The 26,389-nt window shown below is 42.5% G+C and overlaps 1 protein-coding gene across 2 annotated transcripts in view; it reads left to right on the top strand.

Annotated features, from left to right (window-relative positions):
• LGR4 (leucine rich repeat containing G protein-coupled receptor 4) overlaps positions 1-26,389 on the top strand; it is a 90,119-nt gene that overhangs the window by 21,615 nt on the left and 42,115 nt on the right. For both annotated transcript variants that reach the window (XM_081330282.1, XM_081330281.1), the window contains exon 2: positions 24,025-24,096. In XM_081330282.1, coding sequence (XP_081186408.1) covers positions 24,025-24,096 — 72 coding nt within the window. The remainder of the gene's footprint in view (positions 1-24,024; positions 24,097-26,389) is intronic.

Genomic DNA, 26,389 nt, shown 5'->3' with positions numbered 1-26,389 from the left:
GTCCCCAAACCTCGGCAGGTCTCCGTTCCTCCGCGCAGACCTGCCGACCTTTGGGGAGGTTTGGGCGCCTCCCCAAACGTCCCCAAACCTCGGCAGGTCTCCGTTCCTGTTTGGGGAGGTTTGGGCGCCTCCCCAAACGTCCCCAAACCTCGGCAGGTCTCCGTTCCTCCGCGCAGACCTGCCGACCTTTGGGGAGGTTTGGGCGCCTCCCCAAACCTCCCCAAACCTCGGCAGGTCTCCGTTCCTGTTTGGGGAGGTTTGGGCGCCTTCCCAAACCTCCCCAAACCTCGGCAGGTCTCCGTTCCTCCGCGCAGACCTGCCGACCTTTGGGGAGGTTTGGGCGCCTCCCCAAACCTCCCCAAACCTCGGCAGGTCTCCGTTCCTGTTTGGGGAGGTTTGGGCGCCTCCCCAAACGTCCCCAAACCTCGGCAGGTCTCCGTTCCTCCGCGCAGACCTGCCGACCTTTGGGGAGGTTTGGGCGCCTCCCCAAACGTCCCCAAACCTCGGCAGGTCTCCGTTCCTGTTTGGGGAGGTTTGGGCGCCTCCCCAAACCTCCCCAAACCTCGGCAGGTCTCCGTTCCTCCGCGCAGACCTGCCGACCTTTGGGGAGGTTTGGGCGCCTCCCCAAACCTCCCCAAACCTCGGCAGGTCTCCGTTCCTGTTTGGGGAGGTTTGGGCGCCTTCCCAAACCTCCCCAAACCTCGGCAGGTCTCCGTTCCTCCGCGCAGACCTGCCGACCTTTGGGGAGGTTTGGGCGCCTCCCCAAACCTCCCCAAACCTCGGCAGGTCTCCGTTCCTGTTTGGGGAGGTTTGGGCGCCTCCCCAAACGTCCCCAAACCTCGGCAGGTCTCCGTTCCTCCGCGCAGACCTGCCGACGTTTGGGGAGGTTTGGGCGCCTCCCCAAACCTCCCCAAACCTCGGCAGGTCTCCGTTCTTCCTGCCGACCTTTGGGGAGGTTTGGGCGCCTCCCCAAACCTCCCCAAACGTCGGCAGGTCTGCGCGGAGGAACGGAGACCTGCCGAGGTTTGGGGAGGCGCCCAAACCTCCCCAAACAGGAACGGAGACCTGCCGAGGTTTGGGGAGGTTTGGGGAGGCGCCCAAACCTCCCCAAAGGTCGGCAGGTCTGCGCGGAGGAACGGAGACCTGCCGAGGTTTGGGGAGGTTTGGGGAGGCGCCCAAACCTCCCCAAACAGGAACGGAGACCTGCCGAGGTTTGGGGACGTTTGGGGAGGCGCCCAAACCTCCCCAAAGGTCGGCAGGTCTGCGCGGAGGAACGGAGACCTGCCGAGGTTTGGGGAGGTTTGGGGAGGCGCCCAAACCTCCCCAAACAGGAACGGAGACCTGCCGAGGTTTGGGGATGTTTGGGGAGGCGCCCAAACCTCCCCAAAGGTCGGCAGGAGGAACGGAGACCTGCCGAGGTTTGGGGAGGTTTGGGGAGGCGCCCAAACCTCCCCAAAGGTCGGCAGGAGGAACGGAGACCTGCCGACGTTTGGGGAGGTTTGGGGAGGCGCCCAAACCTCCCCAAAGGTCGGCAGGAGGAACGGAGACCTGCCGACGTTTGGGGAGGCGCCCAAACCTCCCCAAAGGTCGGCAGGAGGAACAGAGACCTGCCGAGGTTTGGGGAGGCGCCCAAACCTCCCCAAAGGTCGGCAGGAGGAACGGAGACCTGCCGAGGTTTGGGGAGGTTTGGGGAGGCGCCCAAACCTCCCCAAAGGTCGGCAGGAGGAACGGAGACCTGCCGAGGTTTGGGGAGGCGCCCAAACCTCCCCAAAGGTCGGCAGGAGGAACGGAGACCTGCCGAGGTTTGGGGAGGTTTGGGGAGGCGCCCAAACCTCCCCAAAGGTCGGCAGGAGGAACGGAGACCTGCCGAGGTTTGGGGAGGTTTGGGGAGGCGCCCAAACCTCCCCAAAGGTCGGCAGGAGGAACGGAGACCTGCCGACGTTTGGGGAGGTTTGGGGAGGCGCCCAAACCTCCCCAAAGGTCGGCAGGAGGAACGGAGACCTGCCGACGAGCCGCGGCCACACAGGGTATTCCTGTGTATTCAGGCTTGCAGAACGGCGGATCGGCTTATACTCGAGTCAATAACTTTTTCCAGTTTTTGGGGGTGAAATTGGGGGTCTCAGCTTATACTCGAGTCGGCTTATACTCAAGTATATACGGTATTTTTCTTTTCTTAACGTTACTGACTTGACTATTCTTAGGAAAGAGAGGCATATATCTTTGAAACTACTGAAAAAACCATGACACAGCATTTCTTGAAATGAATCCAGCGAATTCTAATTAGAAAATGTAATCAAAATATTTATTTCAAAATGCAATGAATATAAAGCTAATACATCATGAAATGCTATTATTGTGCTAACATTTTAATTATTGTTCAGATTTACTATACTCTGTGCTACTTTTGTCCATTCGTTAATAACCTTTCTACCTTCCTTGCATCAGACTTCATCTAATGTGTTTATATATATGGAACATACATTTATTTATTTATATGCCATCCATCTTACTGTCAAGTAACTCTTTCATGGCATGACTCATGTCTCACAAATTTTACTTGGGCCATTGATACTTCATACTAGCACCTAATATCTAATTTTCTGATGCTCAGAAAACAAGCTTATCTCAAGTAAGAGAGGAAGAGACAAGCAGGTAGAAGGGGCTCTCAGGGGGTCTAGGATCCTTCAGCTGGAATCCTTGGATGCGCCTCCTCCTGCCTCAGCCCTTTTATCTCCAATATTCCTCCTTGGCTGGCCCGCCCCAGCCATTCTCCCTGGCCAGTGGGCCCCTTGACCTCCGCCCCCCACCCTTCGGTCTGGCCCTTTCATCGAGGCACCCTTGGTCCTGGGCCTTTGGCTGCATGGGACAGATAGCCGCCAGCTAATCGGGTGGCAGGCAGATGCCATGGTGCTGCAGGGGCAGCCTGTGATGGGCGATCACGGGCTGTGTGGGAGGGGGGCAGCCTGCGATGCATGATTTTTTTTAAAGTGCTGCAGCTGCTCTGCAGATTTTGGGGCTCCTGCCGTGTGTGTTTGTGGGGAAAGCCTTGCATGGGGTAGCAAGGAGGAAATCAGCTCTGGCACAGCTCCTGCCATTACTGGGGGAAGCCTTGCGGGGGGCAGCAAGGAGGTGAACGGTGTTGGCGTGGCTCCTGCCATTACTGAGGGGGAAACCTTGTGGGGGCACCAAGGAGGTGAATGGCGCTGGCGCAGCTCCTGCCATTGAGAGGGAGGGAGCCTTGCGTGGGGCAGCAAGGAGGCGAACTGCACGGGTGCGGCTCTTGTCATTGCGGGGAGGGGGAACGCCTTCCGTGGGGCAGCAAGGCGGTGAACGGGGAAGGAAAGGAGGCGAACTGTTTGGGGGAAAGCCCCCACACAATCTGCAATCATCCATCACAGGCTGCCACTGCAGCACCAGGGCATGCCTGCCACCCAATTGCCTGGCGGCTATCTGTCCCATGCAGCAAAAGGCCCAGGACAAAGGGTGTCTCGGAGAAAGGGCAGAGGGCAAGGGGCCTATTGGCCAAGGAGAATGGCCAGGGGCGGGCCAGCTAAGGAAGAACACTGGAGATAAATGAGCTGAGGCGGGAGGAGGGAGAAGAAGGAGACGTGGCCAAGGATGAGACCCTCTCAGAGATGTGATAGTAGAATCCACCATGCAACGCAGAGAATGAGGATCTTTAAGAAAGAGGACATTGGACTAAGCAAAAGTTCTCCCTTAAAAAAGACTGATTTCTTAAGGGCCAAACCAATCTTCTCTCACCTTGACGAATCTCCTCTTGTGGCATAAGGCTTCTGGTGATTACTTGATTCAAACATTAGGAATATAAGATAGCTGGGTGGGGTTGTTGAATGCAACCCCAAAGGTTGTGGGTATGAAACACCAACTAAACTGCTAGACAACGCATGGTATGTTTTCTGCCATTTTGATACTATCATAATCTGCAGAGATTCCTTTGGAGCGCTTTGCAATCCCTTTTTTCTTTTTAACCACTCTGAACAATCATCAACAAACTTGGCTATTTCACTACTCATGCCCAATTCCATATCATTTATAATGTTAAGGACCACTGGCCCTAAGATAGAACCTTGGGGGATCCTATTAGTTACATTTGTGAGAAATGTCTATTTATCCCTAATGTTTGTTTTCAAATTATTTAGTTAGCTGCTTATTCACAAGAGGGCTTTCCTTTTTTACCATTATTATAACCTTATTGAGAAATCTTGGCTCTACATTTTTATTAACAACCTAAAAATATTCTGGTAAGTTGGTTAAAAAGGACATTTTCTTAGTGAAATCATGCTGGGTATCCCTAACCAAGCTCTGTATCTCCAAGGATCTTCCCCAACTGACGGGCCTATACTTTCTTAGATCTCCCCATCAGCCTTATTAAAAATTGGAGTTATGTTGACTACTTCCCAGTTTTCAGCTACAGAGGCCAAGTGTAGGGACAGGTTGCATGTTTTTAACTAACCTACCAGAATGTTTTTAGGGTGTTAATAAGCTACACAGAACCAATAGACATCATCTGCTTATATTTTCAAAAAGGCTTTGATAAATTTCCTAATCAAAGACTTCTCAGTAAGGTTAGCAGCCAAGGATCTGATCCAGCAGGGAACTGTTAATGTTCTTAGCATTTTTATAGTTAGTGCGCTTAAAATATCCTATTCTTGTTGGCATAGTTACAACTTAAAACTATGTTTATATTTTAAATTTTGTTCTGGTTTTATTGCACTTCTTAAACATTAGCTTTCTAAATGTCAGGCTTATTCTAAAACGTGAGGCTCATGTTGCTTTCTAAACACTGGGTGTGGGTAAAGGAGGACCAAAATAAGTGAAACTGAAGGAATTTTAAGATATTTGAAATTGCAAAGTAGGAATAGACAGTAGCTGTTAGGTATTCTGGGTGTTGTTGTTTTTTAAGGAAACAAAGGCAATTATGATGCAGTCTCTTTTTTCTTTGTTAGATTTTTGTTCCCATTTATTGAGGAACAAATAGGAATAGGAATAAGCCTAATTGAATTCAACAGCACATCTGAATGAATATGAGGATCACGCCTGTTAAATTTATATAATTTTTGTAAGTAGACATGATACGTTTTTAAAAGTATGTTTACAAAATTCCTAAATATTGACTTCAGAATGCTCATGTAGCTTACTTACATGTAGAATTGATAAATGGGAGATTATCTAATTATAAAACTAGACATATATTTCAAAAGCAAAGACAAAACATTGTATTATGATATTTCCAGCACATGGTAAGTTCCTAAATTCAGGGCTAGGACTGTCTGTGGTCTTTTTGACAACAGCAGTTGCAATAATTCTAAAGCCTGGGATGTGTTCCTTTCTTTCTTTGTCATTAGCTGTTTTATTGTTCATAAGTATCTTCTGCAAGAAAATGTAAGGAAAATTATACAACTAGAAGCTATTTAGAAAATAAAATGTGAAATCAGATTTATTTATTGCACTGCGAGATCGATATCAACATAGAGTTTTGCATTGTGCCAAACATAGCGAAAATCTATACAGACTGTGAGTGATACAGTTAAAAAAATAAATTTATAGCCCAGAATTCTGTGATATTTATAGAAGTAAAATATCTTAGAAACTTATATGGTATATAGGAATAATTAGGTATAAAGTATTAAAGTTACTGTATAAGGCAATGATGGCAAACCTTTTAGAGACCGAGTGCCCAAAAACTGCTCTGCCCCACCTTCCCACTCGCAGGGCCACCGGCCTCCACGGTCCATCGCAGCAGATACCCAGGTGACCCAGCAGCGCTATGGCCATGTCCTCCGCCCACACCCACAGCGTCATCTCTGCACGATGGGGCATGAGGGTGGAGTCTTGTCCCTGCTGCCCAGCTGCCATGTCCTTGGCTGCACTGCTCTGTGCGGGCCGTGCCTGGGGATGACTCTCTGGGAGCGCTGCTGGTGAGGTAGCCGCAGGGGGAGGTGGGGCTGGAGTGACGGCGCAAGTGCCTACAGAGAGGGCTCTGAGTGCCGCCTCTGGCACATGTGCCATAGGTTTGCCACCACTGGTATAAGGCAATAGTTATATTTTATTATAAAAGCAATAAAATATAATACTATTCCATGCTATCTAAAAGGGAGAATAAGGTTAGCAATAGTAAAGCATTATTCTGCACCAATATGTGATAACAGTACATGTGTAAGAATAAAGTACTATCCAGTTACCTTATGAGAGTGTGTGTACCCTAACCCTTATCTTTAAATAAGGCAATATTCCAGATTTAACTCTCCCTTTATTCTGCTTTTTAACTTTTGCATTCCAAAATATTTTGCATTTAATTTTTTTTTTTAAAAAAAATTGTAATTAGTTTCTTTTCTTCTAATTTTTCTCGGATGGAAGGTGCACTTCTCCAGATGGCTTTAGGTGTTGTGATAAGGTCTCCTTACACTTTAGTTTCGCTCCCATTTAAACATGCTTTAGAAAGTGGATAGGGCACACCCAGTGTCTCTTAAGGAAACTTCACATGAACGCTGTGAGTATATCATGTTTTCGTTGTGTGGCTCCTGTGGGCAATCTCATACCTTATCTTTTTTTCTGAAAAGCTCTTTTAGTTTGGGCGTATAGCCTGGCTGTCGGTCTTCACCTCTGTATCATCTCTGCTGTTTTGCTGAGTTGTGCTAGACTGCAATGTTTTCATCTGGACATCTGCAACTCCATAACATTCTTAACATGACATTTTACCTGGATGTATTCCATACTTTTTTTAAAAAAGAATTTCATGTATTAAAGAAGTGGTTCCTATATTTCAAAATTAGTATGGTGGAAAGGCTTCCTATTCTACTGAAAAGTTTTGGAACATGGTATAAATTCTCAAACCTCAAATATGTAAATGCCTGTGTTTTTCCTCCCTAATGTCCTGGCTTGATTTCAAGGATATTCCATACTGAATCAGTCAAGCAAGATTTTCTACTTAGTTTTGTCATCTTCCCCCCCCCCCATGATCTCAAGTCCTCACACACATTTAAGTGGAAACATAGATAACATAATGCACCTGTTCACTAACAGTTCAAATTCTAGCTAGACAAAGAATTGTCAGCACTTGTTCTAGAGCAGGGGTCGGCAACCTAAAAAAGCAAAAGAGCCACCGGGAACCGGTTCCATCACAAATTAAAAAAACTGGGAGCCGCGTGCGCGTGTCCATGCACGCGCATGCGCAGACGCACGCGGTTGCCATTTTTTAAAAAAGTGAGATGGAACCGGTTCCCGGTTGCCCGACGGCGACGGCCCGTCTGCAAAGCTGCCGCTTTCGGCAGCTTTGCAGACGGGCCGCGGCAGCTTCCTCAAAGAGCGACGCCGCGGCCCGTTCGCACGGAGGTACACGCGCACCTCCACCCATTCGGGGAGGTGCGCGCGCACCTCTCGGAACGGGCCGCGTCGTCGCTCTTTCAGGAAGCTGCCTTGGCCCATCTCGGCAGCTTTGCAGACGGGCTGCGGCAGCGTCCTCAAAGAACGACGCCGCGGCCCGTTCGCTCGGAGGTACGCGCGCACCTCTCCAAAGGTTTGGGGAGGTGCGCGCGCAGCTCCGCCCATTCGGGGAGGTGCGTGCGCACCTCTCGGAACGGGCCGCGGCGTCGCTCTTTCAGGAAGCTGCCTTGGCCCATCTGCAAAGCTGCCGCTTTCGGCAGCTTTGCAGACGGGCCGTGGCAGCTTCCTCAAAGAACGACGCCGCGGCCCGTTCGCGCGGAGGTACGCGTGCACCTCTCCAAAGGTTTGGGGAGGTGCGCGCGCAGCTCCGCCCATTCAGGGAGGTGCGCGCGCACCTCTCGGAACGGGCCGCGGCGTCGCTCTTTCAGGAAGCTGCCGTGGCCCATCTGCAAAGCTGCCGCTTTCGGCAGCTTTGCAGACGGGCCGCGGCAGCTTCCTCAAAGAACGACACCGCGGCCCGTTTGCGCGGAGGTACGTGCGCACCTCCGCCCATTCGGGGAGGTGCGCGCGCACCTCTCCAAACGGGCGGTGCCACTCTCCATTTGGAGAGGTGCGCGCGCACCACTGCCCGTTCGAAGAGGTGCGCGCGCACCGGGCGGCTGGGAGCCGCAGGAGACGGCTCAAAGAGCCGCATGCGGCTCCGGAGCCGCGGGTTGCCGACCTGTGTTCTAGAGAGCCAAAAGGAAAATATGCAGTGTACATAATTTAATAAATCTGAAGATATAAAAACTAACAGAACTTTGCTCTGTTTAACTTGATTAGAACCCTAATCATATATCTGCAGTAAGAATTCTGAATTCATATTCTTAAAGTATGTCTTTTGAAAAGCAGTATGCATTTCACTATCTTTATAATTATGCAACTTGGTGAAAATGAGAAGCACTTGAAAAAGTCAAAACTGTTTCATATAAACATTCATATTAAGACAAATGCATAGAATGTATTTAAACTCAGATGTGGTGGAATGTGATCAGGATTCCCAGAAGGAAAGGGCTGCTTTCCTTGCAAAGAGATAGTTTTGGATAGCTTGGTCAAGCTTAGATAGCTTGGTCAGGAGAAAGAGAGTTAAGAAGACTCAGCTCTAGAAATTCTCAGAGAATATTTATAGTAATGCAAGTAATTGCTTTAGTTTATAGCAAGATTTCTGTAGGTGAAGAACAATAAGCACCCATGATGGTGCAGTGGTTAGAATGCAGTACTGCAAGCTAATTCTGCTGACTGCCGGCTTCCAGCAGTTCAGCAGTTCGATTCTCACCAGCTCAAGGTTGACTGTCGTCCATTCTTGTAAGGTTGGTAAAATGAGGACCCAGATTGTTGGCAATATGCTGATTCTGTAAACCACTTAGGGCTGTAAAGCACTGTGAAGCAGTATACAAGTCAAAGTGCTAATTGTTCAGAAGTTAATTCTATTTGCATTTCTTGGTTCTCGGGGCCTGATATCAAATTACTATTCCCTTTGGTAATGAAGTTTCTTCATTGACTAATTGTAATAAACTGTACATCTTTCATGCATTTTAGAAGTTCTTGAAGCATTTGATGTCCTTCCATTCAACTCTGTGTCATGCAAGAATAATATCTATGGAGATTCTCAGTCATCCAGGTTATGGTTGTCCCTAAAGTGCTTTTTCCAAAGGCAACTGGACTTTGCCTTTGGAAAAACACTTTTGGGTTAGCGTTAAAATATTTTTAAAATATTGTTACTGGCATATACTGGCAAGAGGTATGACACCATACACAAGGATTTAATTATATCAAGGAATGAACAATTAAATTTGTTTCTGGAACAACAAACTCTCATCTTTTCAGTTTTTTGGGGAAACTGTTGAAGATATTTCCCTTTAAAAGAGCATTCAATTAATAGGGTTTCAACCCAATGGCAGTGAGTGATATATTTATTCATGCATTTTTATTGATGCTTTAATTTTACTGTTAAGCTGCCTAGAGGTGCTTGAAGAGGCAGCACATTCATCTTGATAAACGTCTAAATTCACTGAGTTTTTAAAAGAATACTGGGTAGGTGAGGAAAACCTCATCTCAGCTACTTAGCTCTCAAAATAGCACTTTTTCTTTTTTTAAAAAACCTTAATTTTAAACAAAAATTGAATTCTTAAATCATTGCTAGCAAAAGCAGATATTCTTATTTATCTATTGTGTACTTTCTGTTGCAGCAAATGTTTTGCTACTATATCTCATAGGACAGAATTGGAATTTGCTATGGGTTCCTCTGATTACCTTGTGGAACATAATATCTTACAGATATTGATTTACCAGATTGCTACCTGCAATAACTGCTGCAATACTACTAACAGGATAGGGAAGCTATTCCAAAGTGATAGGATGAAGCCAAAAAGTCTGTGCTCTGAAACTTTACTCCCAGAACTCCTAAACCCAGTGCTTTTTTTCTAAAAAAAAAGGTGCTAGAACTCTCAATTTGTTTATATATATATATATATATATATATATATATATATATATATATATATATATATATATATATATATATATATATATATATATATATATATATATATATATATATATATATATATATATATATATATATATATATATATATATATATATATATATATATATATATACACGCAAATTATTCAAGTTGCTAATAAAGAATTTTGGGAGGCTGAGATGGCCATTTCGAACTTAATTAGCAAGGTGCTTTCAAAAAGCCTTGACAAATACTTATTATATATATATATATATATGTATGTATGTATGTATATGTGTGTGTGTATATGTGTGTGTATGTATGTATATGTATATGTATATGTGTGTATATACACACACACACACACACACACACACACACACACACATACTAATTATCTGGATTTTTGTCACTCAGCCATACCTACACAATCACTGGGAAGCGGGATGTATTAAAATATGACACAAATTCCACCCCTTACATCACAACACCAGTACAAAAGGGGGAAGCTTGTATTGTGGTAGTTTTATTGTATTATTACTGTATTCTGGAACTGAGTACTGTAGATTATTTTTGAAAACAGGCAAATCCTTGTCTGAAATAATGCTAGTTTTTTATGGATTCACACATTATACTGAGCCATATTGTTTAACTGTAATAAATCACCATTGGCAGGATTCATACATATGGACCCACAGTCTAGGTATACTATATTTATTCATATTTTATATATACCATAAATTATGCATCTAATCTGGATTCGGCAAATATGCTAAAGTGGACCAATCATTTGCTGCTTAAAGTGATGTTTGAATCCAGTCATTGCAAAGCAACATTTGAAACACAGTGTATGTCCTAAATAAGTCAGTTTGGGGGCATACACAGAAAACTATGGCCTAATAATATGATGTGTGAACTTATTTAGAATATCCTCCCCTTCTGCTTGCAAGGAAACCCTTTTTTGTCTTGCTTTTTGATGTCTCACGAACTTACTGAGGCAGCTGGGCCAGGCGTCGCTGGCGGAGTCCCCTGGAGCTGGAGCCGGAGCGGCTGGTGCTGTGGGAGCCGTGGGACCTGCTCTACAGGGGGCTGCGTGGGGTGGGCGGTGTCGCTGCTGGGTTGGCTGGGGTCGGGGGCGGCAGTGGGCTGCCCCCTGAGGCCAGAGTCAGCACCAGAGCAGGTAGTGTGGCAGCCGTGGGGCCTGCTCTACACGGTGGGGCAGGTGGCGCTGCTGGGGAGGCTGCGGGTGGGGGGGTGGCGGTGGGCCGCCCCCCGAGGCCGGAGTCAGTGTTGGAGCAGCTGCACAGGGCAGGCAGCGGAGGTGGCGGCAGGCATTCAGCACCGGATAGACCACCATCTGGCCTGGCCTGTGGAAGCTCAGCCGCCTGCCGCGCCCCACATGCGTCACCTCCGTGCCCAGAGCCTGCAGCTGCCTTGGCAGCCCCGCCCTGTAGAGCGGGCCCCACGGCTGCCACACTAGCTGCTCCAGCGCTGACTCCGGCCTTGGGGGGCAGCCCACCACCGCCACCCCACACCCCTGCCTGCAGCCACCGCAGCTGCGCCGCCTGCCATGCTGTGTAGACCGGGCCTCACGGCTGCCACACTACCTTTTCCGGTGCTGATTCTGGCCTCGGGGGGCAGCCCACCACCGCCACCCCCCACCCGTAGCCGCGACGCCGCCTGCCCCACGCAGTCCCATGTAGAGCGGGCCCCGCAGCTCCCACAGCACCAGCTGCTCCAACTTTTGGGGCAGCCCGCCACCGATGCCTTCCGCGCCCCTGCCCATAGCAGCACCACCACCCCTGCCTCCTGATCCTCACTTACCTAGTTGAGATGGTGAAAGTTCCTGCCAATTCGCCTTCGTTGCAGACAACTTGCCTTTGTCTTTTGGCGCGCTCAGCAGCAATTCCTATTGGCTTTCAAAAGCCAATAGGCTTTCGAAAGCCAATAGAGGGAGTAGCACAGCTTGTGCAAAAGTTTTTTTGTGCAAAGAAAGGTGCCAGAACACCGTTCTGAGCGTTCTATGAGAAAAAAAGTCCTGCCTAAACCAACCTCTACACTCCTTGTTTTACAAATATGTAATTTTTTTATGGCTGGCATGCAATAACATAGATACTAATTCCATATAAACCCTATTGTATGACACTTATGGCAATTGTTAGAGTTTCCACATGAACAGAATATGTAGAGCTGTTGCTGTTTCAGAAAAACAAGTTAGAACATTATGGTTGAAAGTAATGAACAGCATGACATGAATAAATGGAAGTTGACAAATGCTGAAGAAATGGTTTTCCTGTGCAAGGAGCAGACGTGAATATAAACACCAATCCCCTCCCTAAATAAGTTTAAAGACTTAATCTGAAAAGGGAGAGGTTTTGTTTTCAGAATCATCACATATTTGAAAAGTATATGCTTCAGAACTTTGTTGGAACAAAGAAGAACCATGTGCATAAAATACAGAAGTATTTGTTCTGTTTATTTAGTGATACTTTTTACAATTAGTTTGAGATACAATAGCTTCTCTAGGGTTTCACACTACAATCATAAAATGTAGATTAAGATTTCTCCATTATTTATTAATGAACTGCCATCTTTATTGTCAACTTCTTTGGCCTAAGCTCAGATGTGCGGCTCAGGCTTTCTCTACAACCATTAACAGGCAATTTTTAGGGAAAATTTTGTAAGTGCTGAACATAGATCAAAACTACTCTCTTGAGACTTTCCATCAGAACATTTAAGGTCTTTCATATTTTATTTAGTTATATTTATATACCGCCCTATTCCCTGAGGACTCAGGGCGGTTTACAGGGAATTAAAAATCCAAAATACAAAAATTAAGAACCAAATTAAAAAATATTAAATTAACCCTGTAGTCAGTTAAAAAGAACCCCAAATTAAAAATTCCTCCTCAGTCTGGGCCCGAGAGCTCGAAGAGCCAGGTCTTCAGGCCCCGGCGGAATGATCGAAGGTCGGGGGCAGTTCTCAGCTCCACCGGCAGCTGGTTCCAGAGGGCAGGCGCTCCCACCGAGAAGGCCCTATCCCTGGGTGTCACCCGCCGGCAGTCTCTTACCGGCGGGACCCTGAGCAGACCCTCCCTGTGGGAGCGCACTGGGCGAAGGGCATTTGATGCCGGCAGCAGGTGTTCCCTCAGATATCCCGGACCCAGGCCATGTAGGGCTTTATAGGTGATAACCAGCACCTTGAATTTCACCCGGAGGGCAACCGGAAGCCAATGCAGCTCACGGAGTAGAGGTGTTACATGGGAGTATCGGGAAACCCCCATTACAACTCGCGCGGCCGCATTCTGCACCAGTTGAAGCCTCCGAGTGATCTTCAAGGGCAGCCCCATGTAGAGAGCGTTACAGTAGTCCAAACGGGAGGTCACAAGCGCATGAGTAACTGTGCGTAGGGCGTCTCGGTCCAGATAGGGACGCAACTGGCACACCAGGCGAACCTGGGCAAAAGCCCCCCTGGTCACGGCTCCTATATGGTCTTCGAAATTGAGCCGTGAATCCAGGAGGACGCCCAAGTTGCGAGCCCTATCGACGGGGGGTAACACCTCACCCCCCATCATTAAGGATGGAATAACTTGGTTAACCCGAGATGCCGATATGCACAGCCACTCAGTCTTGGCGGGATTGAGACGAAGCCTGTTTCTCCCCATCCAGACCTGAACCGCCTCCAGGCACCGGGACATCACGGAGAGGGCATCACTGGGTTGGTTCGGGGTAGAAAGAAAAAGTTGGGTATCATCAGCGTACTGATGATACCCCACCCCAAAACCACGAATGATCTCGCCCAGCGGCTTCATATAGATGTTGAACAGGAGAGGCGAGAGAACCGACCCCTGAGGGACTCCACAAATGAGAGACCTCGGGGCGGATCTCTGCCCTCCTGTCAACACCGACTGCGAGCGGCCCTGGAGGTAGGAGGAGAACCACCGTAAAACGGTGCCTCCCACTCCCAGCCCCCTGAGACGCCGCAGTAAGATACCATGGTCGATGGTATCGAACGCCGCTGAGAGATCTAATAGGACCAGGACAGAGGAGCAACCCCTGTCCCTATGAACACTTAATTATTATACAGCTAATCCTAGAGGTACAATCACAATAAAGAACAGAAAATTTGACATTAAAGCATTACATGATCAGGTCCAGTTTCATTACCTTTTTTGCTGCTGCTGTTAAGCAAGACATCTTTGCAATCACAACTTGTGATTTTCCCTGCCAGCTTCCCCATTGATTTTGTATTCATTCAGTGTCATCACAAATTTGAATGGTTGTTTAATAAATGGTCATTAAGCAAGGACCACCTGTAACAAACAATGTCCCAAAGATGCTTTTTCAAGAGGCAACTGGACTTTCTTTCTCAAGAAAATCCAGTTGCCTCTTGAAAGACCACCTTCGGGACAACCATGACCTGGATGACTGAGAATCTCCATAGACATGAAGCAAACAATGGTTACAATTAGCATTTATTTGCTTTTGTAAAAAATATTTTAGAAATATATTCCAGTATATAAAATGGAATCTGATGTTTTTCTTTCTTGTTCTAGAGGGATGAGATTAATTTTTAATGTCTTTTTATGATTTACTCAAGGGTTAGTGTCTTTTGCCTTCTGAACGTTTTTGCTACATAAATTACGTTTTAACCAAGGTAATTATAGCATAATATAATAGTTTTGGAAGTAAAATATTCATAATCCATAATATTATTTTTTTCATAAACCTTACTAGTAATTTGCACTAATTTTTTAGAATACAAGAATGTGATATTGCACATCTTGATTGAATGGAAATGTAATATCTGTTATGAGCCATTGAGTGTTGAGCAGCATATAAGTTTAATAAATTAGTATTTAAAAGTTCTGGTGTGAATTCTTGAAAGAGAAATTATGAAGTCAGTAATTCAAATAAACCAATAGGTAACCCATCTGGTGACCATATGTGTGTAATCACAAATAGTATTCTGGTGGGGGGGAAAAGAGTTATAAAACATGCATTTCCTTTGAATCAAACTAAAAAGTCAAAAATAAATGTAATTTGCCCGAGAAATTAGAAACAAACCAGAGATAAAATTTGAATTCCAAAACCATAGTTTTGAATTTTCAAATTTCTGCTGAAAATTCTATTTTATAAAATAAAAATGACAAGGCTAAGAAGGAAATATCTAGCCAAAAAGTTAAATGCAATAGATGATAGATAGATAGATAGATAGATAGATAGATAGATAGATAGATAGATAGATAGATAGATAGATAGATAGATAGATAGATAGATAGATGATAGATAGATATAGATATAGATGATATAGATATAGATATAGATATGACTTCTGAATATCAAATTACATATTTGCTTCTCACAGAGCAAAGCAAAATATCCATTTCAGAGAAATAAGTACAAACAATTCTGGCAAACAGAGTATTTTTAGATAAACTGGATTAACACATACACTAAATAAAGACATTTATACATTAATACATCTACACCAGAAACTAATATCTTCTAAGTTGTTCTCCCTGCTTTTACTAGCAAATGGTAACAACACTTTTTTTTAATGTTGCCTTTGCCCTCTACTAAGGAACCCCATACATTCTTAAAATGTGAAAATAAAGATGGATTTGCAGAGGATTGTTGCTTCACTTGCAGCTTATCGATTGCTCTGTTAATTTTCTTTTAATTAAAACAAATCTTTCAAAACCCTCAGTTCAGGGTGTGAAATTGTTTAGGTATGGGTATCACACATGTCTTTTCAAGTATAGTCCTGCATTCACAACCTGTTTCACACTGCAGCTTAATCTTTTGGTGGCAAATTCCATTGCGTATCTTTGGCACTTTCCTAGGATGTAACGTGAAATCAGTTTTGCCAATGCTTTATCTTGGTTAACTGGAATCCGTATGTAGTATAAAAGCAAATAAAACATAAATCATGCAAGTATTTTTAATGTTATGCTACATTTTAGAAACAGTGAATTTAAGTCTGTCAGATTATTTTGACATAGCAAAATCCTTTTCTAAAGAGCGGCAAGCATGAAACCAGAAATTCTAGAAATGTATCAGTCATACCTGCCAGTAAAACTATTTCTAAAAATCCCACTTTTGATATGATCTGGTATGCTTCTGTAAAAACATTGCTTGAATCTCAAAATTTAATATTTTTAGTGTTTAAAAATAAGCTACAAAAAATATGGGGATAGTTCTGGAATGGCAATTTCCAGGTATGCAGGAAAAGGCCTTTCTTGTTCTTCATTAACAAAGATGGTAAAAAGGTAAAGGTTCCCCCACACATGCGTGCTAGTCGTTTCCGACTCTTTAGAAGAACTAACTATTTAGAAGAACTACTAGGAAAAGCTATCTGATAGCCCATAGTTTTCCATAACAAACCTGTAGGAGATACAACTTTTTTCAAATTCCTCTCTAAATATCCATCATAGCAGATGGCAGTAATTCAGTAAGTTCGATGATTTAAAAAAACAACCAAGCAGAATCAGACCAGGTTAATGCTTGGATAGGAGACCACTGGAAAATGCAAGGAAAGTAGGCTAGATTATAAAGTTAAAGAAACCTCTTTAATAAATTTACTGAATTTATTTTAAATGTTTTTCACCATCATTAATACATCAGTTATATTCATTGACTTCCCACACTCTTCCAGCTGAGTTACTGTATTTATGGCAACATCCATTCAGAAACACACTGAATAGATTAACAGTCTTTAGTGGTGTTTATACTGTATATATCTTCTCTTAATTTCAACGAGAGGAGCCAGCACATCTTTCTTAGCAGTTGTCAACACTGTTGTATTAATGGGAGAAGAAGGTGACAGAACTTTCTTCAACACCATCCAGACAGATGAGGACTCCCCTTTCCCAAATCAAAGCATACAGTGATAATAGTTTACTTAGCAAATAATTATCTGGATATAAATTTTAGGTTGATACTGGGGATGAAAATATATTGACTGGAAAACTCTGCTGGCTCCCTGTTTTATGAAATTCTTTCTTAAGGAGACTTGACTGGTCTGTTCATCACTAAGCAGTGTTAAAAATCCTGGGCTTTTACTGTCTGGAAAGTTTTGTTGCATAGTTTTTTATAGTATGCCAATATCACTTTTTCAGTATCTCACAGGCTTCCATAAATGTTAGACTACAGTTCCCATTGACATAATACTTGAGAGCCACACTTTCCTTGCTCTGTCTTGCCCATGCATTTTTCTATACATTTGCTATTCAAAATTCTCCCATCTGCAAAAACAGTTTGGTTGTGCTTAACATTTCATACATTTCTATCAGTTAGACAATACATTCCTTATGAGGCAATTGCCATACTTTGTGTCTCTTTGTAAATATTGGTTTGGGAGTGTTTTATTGTCCTTTTTAATTGTGATTTTAGTGGGTGCCCTCTGCTACCATGGACCTATTGTTTATTTCATGTATATTAATTATGAGAATAATACACCTCCTAAAATTGTACCTTAATTTTCTTAACCTTTCACCTTGTGTTCCTAGACTAGAAAGTCTTTTTACAATAAGTATTGAAAACCAACTCTTCTGGTTTCACTGGGACAGATATTGTATTCCACTCCATTTGAGGATTATATAAAACATAATTCAATCCAGTTCTTTTTAGTTACATGTGAATACTTTTAGTTGTAACAATACATATTTTTAAAAAAACATTGTGCAGAAAAATAGCAAATAATGGTTTTCATGGATGTTATTTCTTTGCAATTCGTAAGGGATTTCATTTTTTTCCCTTTTTCCTTATTTCATGAATACATATTGATCTGAATTTCTCAAAGGGAGCCGCTTAGTTGATGTGAACCATGTGATTTGGTGGAATTAAATAGTACTTTTAGAAAAGTTGAAAAATGGGCATAGTGGAAAATAAATGGTCTTATGAACTAAGTTACATTTAATCAGCATTAATTAACCTGTGTGAAATAAAGTTTCCCCTTTGCAGTATTTAGTGTTGTATTACAATGAATGGTGGCAGTAGAAGATAATTTGCAATGAAAGTATAGTAAGGAAATGCTGGAGGGAGTATGCAAAGAAAGTAGTAAGTGCTGTGAGAAAAGTTAAAATGCTAAAATGAAATTTTTTGGTGGTATAACTATTGAAATATTAAAATAGGTCTATGCTTGGTTTATGGAACAGTTTTGTGATTTGTTTAATGTATGTCTCAAGACTACATCTAGGCTTGACATTTGGGCAATATCATTGTTGTTCCTATACACCAAAGGAAAGGTAGCATAAATGAATACAAAAACTATATGGGGGATTGGAGTCTGCTATGGTCACCTGGCAAAAATCTGGAAAAATTGTGGTGTAGAGCAGAGGTCCCCAACCCCCGGTTCATGGACCGGCACTGGTCTGCGGCATGCCAGAAAATGGTTCACGCAAATAAGTGAAGCCCCATCCATAAGATGCAGGCAGCACGTGAAACCATGACGCCCTCCAGTCCGTGGAAAAACCTCTTTCTATGGAACTGGTCCCTAGTGCCCAAAAGGTTGGGGGCCACTTGTGTAAAGGATGTGAAAGCTGACAATGAGCAAAATTTGTTAAGGGTGATACAGCTTTATATGAGGCAAAGAGTATACAGACCAAATTTTTCTCTGTAGCTGGTCATTGAGAAATATGTGAGTGTAAGAAAGTTTATTGTATACTTGTTGATTTAGAGAAAGCATATGATAATAGGTTTGTGGGACTTTTGTGCAAATATGAGAATATGAAACTATGAAGCAAATATGAGAATATGAAGCTATGATAAAAGCAATATATGATTGAAGTAAATAATGTAAAGGAATGCCTAGTGAATGTTTGAACACTAGTGAGGTAGAGAGACAAAGAAGAGTTACATGATCGTAGTTAATATACTGTTGGATAAATATATAAGCAATGCTTGAGGTGATACTAAATGTGTGTTGGGTGTGGCTATATGTATTTTTATTTGCAGATTATGCCATTTTAATAATAATAAGTTGGAAGGGACCTTGGAGGTCATCTAGTCCAACCCCCTGGTCAGGCAGGAAACCCTATACCATTTCAGGCAAATGGCTGGCCAGTCTCTTCTTAAAAACCTCCAGTGTTGGAGCATTCACCACCTCTGGAGGCAGGTTGTTCCACTGGTTAATTGTTCTAACTGTCAGGAAGTTTCTCCTTAGTTCTAGGTTGTTTCTCTCCTTGACTAGTTTCCATCCGTTGCTTCTTGTCCTGCTTTCAGGTGCTTTGGAGAATAGCTTGACTCCCTCTTCTTTGTGGCAGCCCCTGAGATATTGGAACACTGCTATCATGTCACCCCTCACTCTTCTCTTCATTAAACTACACATACCCAATTCCAGCAACCGTTCCCTATATGTTTTAGCCTCCAGTCCCCCAGTCATCTTTGTTGCTCTTCTCTGTACCCTTTCTAGAGTCTCGACATCTTTTTTACATCATGGTGACCAAAACTGGATGCAGTATTCCAGGTGTGGCCTTACCAAAGCATTGTAAAGTGGTATTAGTACTTCACTTGATCTTGATTCTATCCCTCGGTTAATGCAGCCTAGCACTGTGTTGGCTTTTTTGGCAGCTGCAGCACACTGCTGGCTCATATTGAAGTGATTGTCTACTAGGACTCCGAGATCCCTCTCACAGTTACTACTATTGAGCAAGGTTCCACCTATACTATACCTGTTCATTTGATTCTTCCTGCCTAAATGTAGAACCTTACTTTTTTCACCATTGAATTTCATTTTGTTAGATAGCACCCAGTGTTTGAGTCTGTCCAGATCCTCCTGTATTTTAAGCCTATCTTCTGGAGTATTGGCTATTTATTTTATCACTATACTGTTCATTACAGGTCTGAAAATGCATCAAAAACAAAGGTAATTGTGTATGATGATTGCAAGTTATATATGAATAGAAAAAAATAGAGCAAGAAGATTAATGTATGCACCTTTACTAGAGATAGGCAAATGGATAAAGGAGGTGAATAGTATGTGATCTGCTGCAGAGAACATTATTTTTTTTTAAAAGTGCACATGACTGCATAATAGCGTGCTTTTGCTTATTTTGTTACAGTTGAATATTAACTACTTAATCTAAGCGAAATAAAAGTAAGTTAAATGCAGTGAGAATGGGATACAGTGGTATTTCAGTACTCAAAGTTATTTGGTTCCAATGAGTGCCAAAAACGATGAGTACCAAACAAATTTTTCCCATAAGGAATAATGTGAGTCACAAGGCAGCCAACACCAAGAAGTTCTAGCTTGTGCATTGAGTACCACATAAACCATGACTACCAGGACAAAATTTTCAAGTCAAAATGCATTGAGTACCAAATTTGATGAGTTTCAAAGCAGTTGAGTACCAAGGTACCACCGTACTTTGAAAAGTATTCATAGTAAAAGAAGAAATAGGATTAAGAATGGATGGCTTTAATTGATACATCTATTGTGGTGAGAAGGGGAAGACAAGATTAATATGCTAGTATATTAAGTGCTGTCTGAAAATAATAATAATAGCAAGAACAATTACAATTAAGTTGTGTCTATTGTTATTTATTTGTATTTTGCCTTTACTTTACAAATAACTCAAGGTGGCAAACATATCCAACACACCTTCCCTCCTCCTATTTTTCTCCACAGCAAAGATTCTGAGATGGGCTGGGCTAAGAGAAAGGGACTAGAATACTTTGTATGATAGCTTGAATCTGTTCAGATTGTTAAGTAGATAGGCAGAAAGACTTATTCGTCTGAACCTACCCATTTAAATAAATACTGTTGTAACAGTCTGGGTCATCAGCCTCCTTTTTCATCCTCCCTTCCAATGATGTGACTTCTAATATTAAAAGTAATTGATCATCCATAAGGAAAACTATCCTCTTCAGTCTCTCTTCCTATGAGAGGAAACCAACAAATTGTTTTGCATGCCTGCCATGTAAGTACTTGTCTGCATTTGTTTGTGGAGTGAAATTCAAGTCTGTTTAAAACAATTACCTTGAGGAGTTTTGTTTTTTTTAAAATTTACAGAAAAGTATGACCATGTTAGAGCTGAGACATGTTCTTACTACATACTTATCAGCTTCAGGGCTTAATTTTTAAGGTTTGAATGTGTTCATTTCTCTTCTTTTGCTTTTGCTTTCTTTTAAAGGAAGAGATTGTTATGAATGTTTAAATTCATGGTGCTCTTTTTTTTAAAAAAAACTTTCAATAGTAATACAACATAGCTTTAATAAAATGCAGAGTTCATGTGTGCATAGATGTCCTGATAACTGCAATCAAACAAATGCAGTGCAGTTATAGTTCTGAGTTGGGGAAACATGTACAACTAAGTCAGTGGTGGGATTCAAATATGTGAACAACCTGTTCTCTGTGTGGATGCCGCTTCTGGAAGTCCATTCTGGGCCTGGGCAACAAAAAATTAGCTATCGGTTCTGCTGAAGTGGTGCAAACCGGCTGAATCCCACTAGTGAGCTAAGTACCTAAATTAGTAGTCTTATCTGAATAAGGATAATTTTATATACATTTTAAGTTCTTGTTACATTTGAAGTTTCTGTTTCTAGAATTCTATTTCAAAATGTCTAACCATTTTGTATGATGATACTCACAGGGAAGCTGTATGAAAGATACAAACAAGTACCTCAAATGTATTGGGTTGTTCAGTAAATATCTAAAGTAAGAAGTATAAAAAGAAAGAAATCTAAATGAATTGTCAACTAAAGAAATTTAAATGGATTGTTACAAAACAGTTGTTCGTGTTCTACCCAGACCCACACTGTGCCAGTGGTGGATCAGCATGCGTGTGCAGCCCCACTTGTGTAAGCAGCGAGCACTGACACTTGGAGCCCCATGGTCATCTGATTTATGTTCAGGTTCTTGTTGACTGACTTTACATTTATGGTGGTTGCAGTGTCCCAGGGTCATGTGATCCCCTTTTGAGACCTTCTGACAAGCAAAGTCAATGGAGAAACCAGATTCACTGAATAATTGTGCTATTAATTTGACAACTGCAGTGATTTACTTAACAAATGTGGCAAGAAAAGTCATAAAATTGGGCAAAACTCACTTAATAAATTTCTCATTTAAAATTAAAAAAAATTGTGCTCAATTGCGGTTATAAGTTGAGGACTACATGTATTGTCTTCATTTTGTGGGTAGTTGATTCATGGAATTGACACTCGAGGCCTTTGAATGTTAAATTACTCAATTTACCATGGTATCCTGCTGCGACGTCTCAGGGGGTTGGGAGTGGGGGGCACTGTTTTACGGTGGTTCTACCTCTTGGGCCGTTCACAGTCGGTGTTGACGGGAGGGCAGAGGTCCGCCCCGAGGTCTCTCGTTTGTGGAGTTCCTCAGGGGTCGGTCCTCTCTCCCCTCCAATATCTATATGAAGCCGCTGGGTGAGATCATTCGTGTTTTGGGTTGGGGTATCATCAGTACGCTGATGATACCCAACTTTTTCTTTCCACCCCAAACCAACTCAGTGATGCCCTCGACATGATGTCCCGTTGCCTGGAGGCGGTTCGGGTTTGGATGTGGAGAAACAGGCTCCGACTCAATCCTGCCAAGACTGAGTGGCTGTGCATACAGGCATCTCGAGTGAACCATTCTATTCCATCTTTAATGATGGGGGGTGAGGTGTTACCCCCCCATCGATAGGGCTCGCAACTTGGGTGTCCTCCTGGACTCGCGGCTTAGTCTTGAAGATCATATAGGAGCCGTGACCAGGGGGCTTTTGCCCAGGTTCGCCTGGTGCGCCAGTTGCGGCCCTATCTGGACCGAGATGCCTTGCGCACAGTCACTCATGCGCTCGTGACCTCCCGGTTAGACTACTGCAACGCTCTCTACATGGGGCTGCCCTTGAGGACCACTCGGAGGCTTCAGCTGGTGCAGAATGCAGCAGCGCGAGTTGTGATGGGGGTCTCCCGATACTCCCATGTAACACCTCTGCTCCGCGAGCTGCATTGGCTTCCGGTTTCCCTCCGGGTGAGATTCAAGGTGCTGGTGATGACCTATAAAGCCCTAAATGGCTTGGGTCCGGGATATCTGAGGGAACACCTGCTGCCGGCATCAAGCTCCCTTCGTCCTGTGCGCTCCCACAGGGAGGGCCTTCTCAGGGTGCCGGCAGCAAAGGATTGTTGGCGGGCAACACCCAGGGGGAGGGCCTTCTCTGTGGGCGCGCCTGCCCTTTGGAACCAGTTACCTGTAGTGCTCAGGACTGCCCCTGATTTTCGTTCGTTCCGCCAGGACCTGAAGACCTGGCTCTTTGAGCTTTCCGGCCAGGACTGAGAACTTTTAATTTTTAATTTTTAACTTATTGTAATTGGGTTTTTAATCAGAGTTATAGGGGTTTTAGATTTTTAATCAAGGATAATTTAATCTATTTTAATTGTTATTAACTTTTTGTATTGTAATGTTTTAATTGCCTTGTGAACCGCCCTGGGTCCCACGGGAGAAGGGCGGTATATAAGTTCAATAAATAAATAAATAAATAAATAAATAAATAAATAAATAAATAAATAAATAAATAATTTTAATATGTGTTTTTGCTTTACTTGGTTTTAGGGTTTGCCATTTAATATTGTCATTATTTATGCCAGGTTACAATACTGTATTCTTTCAGCTATTTTAATTTAAAACTCTCTGAGCTTAGTTGTTTTCTTGCAGATGATTAGCCAATTAGGCAGTGTCATCAGTGCTAGTAGGAGTGGGGTTTGCTTGTTGTCTTGAGGAAAACAAACCCCACACCCGCCTGGAATTAAGGAGAAACCTCCTCACAGCGAGGACAATTAACCAGTGGAATAGCTTGCTCCCAGAAATCATGGGCGCTCCATCACTGGAGATTTTTTAAAAGAGGCTAGATAGTCACTTGTCTGAGATGTTATAGGTTCTCCTGCTTGAGTAGGGGGCTGGACTAGAAGACCTTCAAGGTCCCTTCCTACTCTACTCTACTCTACTCTACTCTACTCTACTCTACTCTGGCTAATGAAACGGCTGCAAGAAAATAACCAAGCTCAGATAGCACCAAGAACCTCAAAGTTCAACCCTGAGCTACAAATACTCTCTTAATACTTTAACTTAGTTGATCAAAATATTTTTATCACAGATTTTTTTTTGTTCTCCACATTTAGGGACATCAGTATGAACAATATAACAAGATTACCAGAGAATGCCTTCAAGAATTTCCCTTATCTTGAGGAGCTGTGAGTATTAAATATAATACTGCGGTATGTGGTATGGAGAGTGAATGAGTGGAAATTGGCTGAAGAATTCATTTATAACTAAATAACAAACAGTAAAGATACTGTGCTTATGAGAGAAAACATTTCTTCAAATACCATTTGCACAAGATCTTTTTATAGCAATTATTTTAATTGTGATGACATAAAGTAATTACAGTATTGCCCAAAGGCAATATGGGAGTGTGTAATTACCACAGTTTTAAATGGAGCTGTGCTATATTGATTGCATAACTTATATACAATATGTGACAAATCCTTGTGCTTACTATATGCCAGGAACCTCTGAATGATAGGGGAAAATATTTTGCCTTGTCTAATTTGACAGCTAAAAAGCCAATTTCTAGTCCTTGCTGTATCAGAGGAATACTTTAGAATTCCTAAAAATAAGCAGAGATTCCCCCCAAAATATTAAAGTAGATCTAAATCATCTAAGACAGGCATGTCAAACTTGTGATGTCACATGACGTTGCACAACGTATTTCCTCATTGCCGGCAATGGGGTGAGTGCAGTTTTAACGTGACGCATCTGGCCCATGGGCCGGCAGTTTGACATGCCTGATCTAAGGAGATGTGGTATCTTTGTACCTTATCCAGTTCATGATCCCAGCTTATCAAACATTTATAACCAGTTTGCTTAACTTGGATACATGAACAAGAAAAAAGTACCAACTCTGTTTTACAAAAGTTCTAACTCATTGTAACCACTAAGAAATTATTGCTACTTGCTGAATATGATCAGCTGGGAATTTTTCTGTAGCTAAGAGCCACATTTTACCTCAGGGTTACAGATTGCCACTAATGTTAATAAGTGGACAGTGATGAAATTTTATCTCATTCTTAGAAAAAGTTAAAAGAAAACTGTTGTGTTAAGATTAGCCAGGCCACTTTATACTGGAGCGGTAGCACACAATTTATTGTAAATTGTAATACTAAAGTTTACACACACGCACACACACACACACTTTAGTATATATATATGTGTGTGTGTATGTATATATGTGTATATGTATAAACACACAGCATTTTTGTAGAACACACACACACACGCACACGCAATACATAGATACAGCATTTCTTTTAGTAGAATAATAGCCTGCAAAATTGGCTATATAGTGGCATTGGACTTACATGGCATTGGATGTTTGTGAGGGAAGTTGCCAATTTCCAGTTCTCTTTGTTGTAGGAAAGCAAGTAATTGATGCGTCCTTCTGTGATAGAAGCTCTTTTTTATATACAATGGACAGTGTATTTAAATTATAGAAATTAAAAGGGAAGGTTCGAAAATTCCCAGGAGCATAGAAACTGAAAAAAGCCTCACCTAGCTATTCAGTCTAAATTGTCTCTTGTGTTCCACCCAAAGACAAAAGCCTCAAGGAAAGCCATTCAAATAGTCTTTATTTCTAGAAAATATTTTGCTGACCTTTGATGCACACTGTAGTTCACAGAGCAGGATAGGCTGACAAACCTGAAACATCCTCTACTACTTATAAGAAAACAATTAGTTCTTGGGAACTTTATCTTAGTAGTTGAGAACTTTATAAGTGAGAGCAGCATAGTTATTTGGGGCCATTTGTCTGCACTTTAAGACAGATATTCAGAACACTTGTACCATCTGTAATATTTGCTATTGTAAACTTCATAAAAATGTATTATGGGAACCAGAACTTAAGAATAAATTCTACTGAATATTGCAAATATTGTTAAAATAATGTCCAACCAACTAGATAAAGGTCCCTTATAATGTGGGCCTGTTGAATCCCTTCTATAATAACATTCTCTTTTTTTATACTAGTTTAGAAATTATCTTATATTTGAGGTATGTAAGTTGATTAATATTTTTAGATTTCCTCCTGTCACATTTGTTACATTGGTTTGTTTTCTCCTTCCCTCTAACATGAGGAAGTTGTTTACTTCATGTTGACCATGAATTAATTACAAGTGTAGTCAAAAGAAAGAGTTACAGTTTATACACTATTCAGGCCAAGTATGTGTATATAATTTACATAATAATAGCATTTAATTGTAGCATGCTAATGAATATAATGGAAGTTCTTTCTTTCATGGCAATTACTCTTCTGGAAGTAATTTATAAAAAGGCATTACAGAAAACTATCAAAGACCTTGCCATTTCCTTTAAAGATATGTGTACTCTGTGTAATGTCAGAATGAGCATTGCGGCTGTGAAAATCATTCTTGAAAGCTTGATACAGCTATTTTAAGGGTTGTTCTACTGTTCTGAGCACTTATGTTACAT

Source organism: Vipera berus, assembly GCF_964194415.1.
Source record: "Vipera berus genome assembly, chromosome: 1".
In the NCBI taxonomy this organism is placed as follows: domain Eukaryota; kingdom Metazoa; phylum Chordata; class Lepidosauria; order Squamata; family Viperidae; genus Vipera; species Vipera berus.
This window is presented reverse-complemented; position numbering and strand designations above follow the sequence as displayed.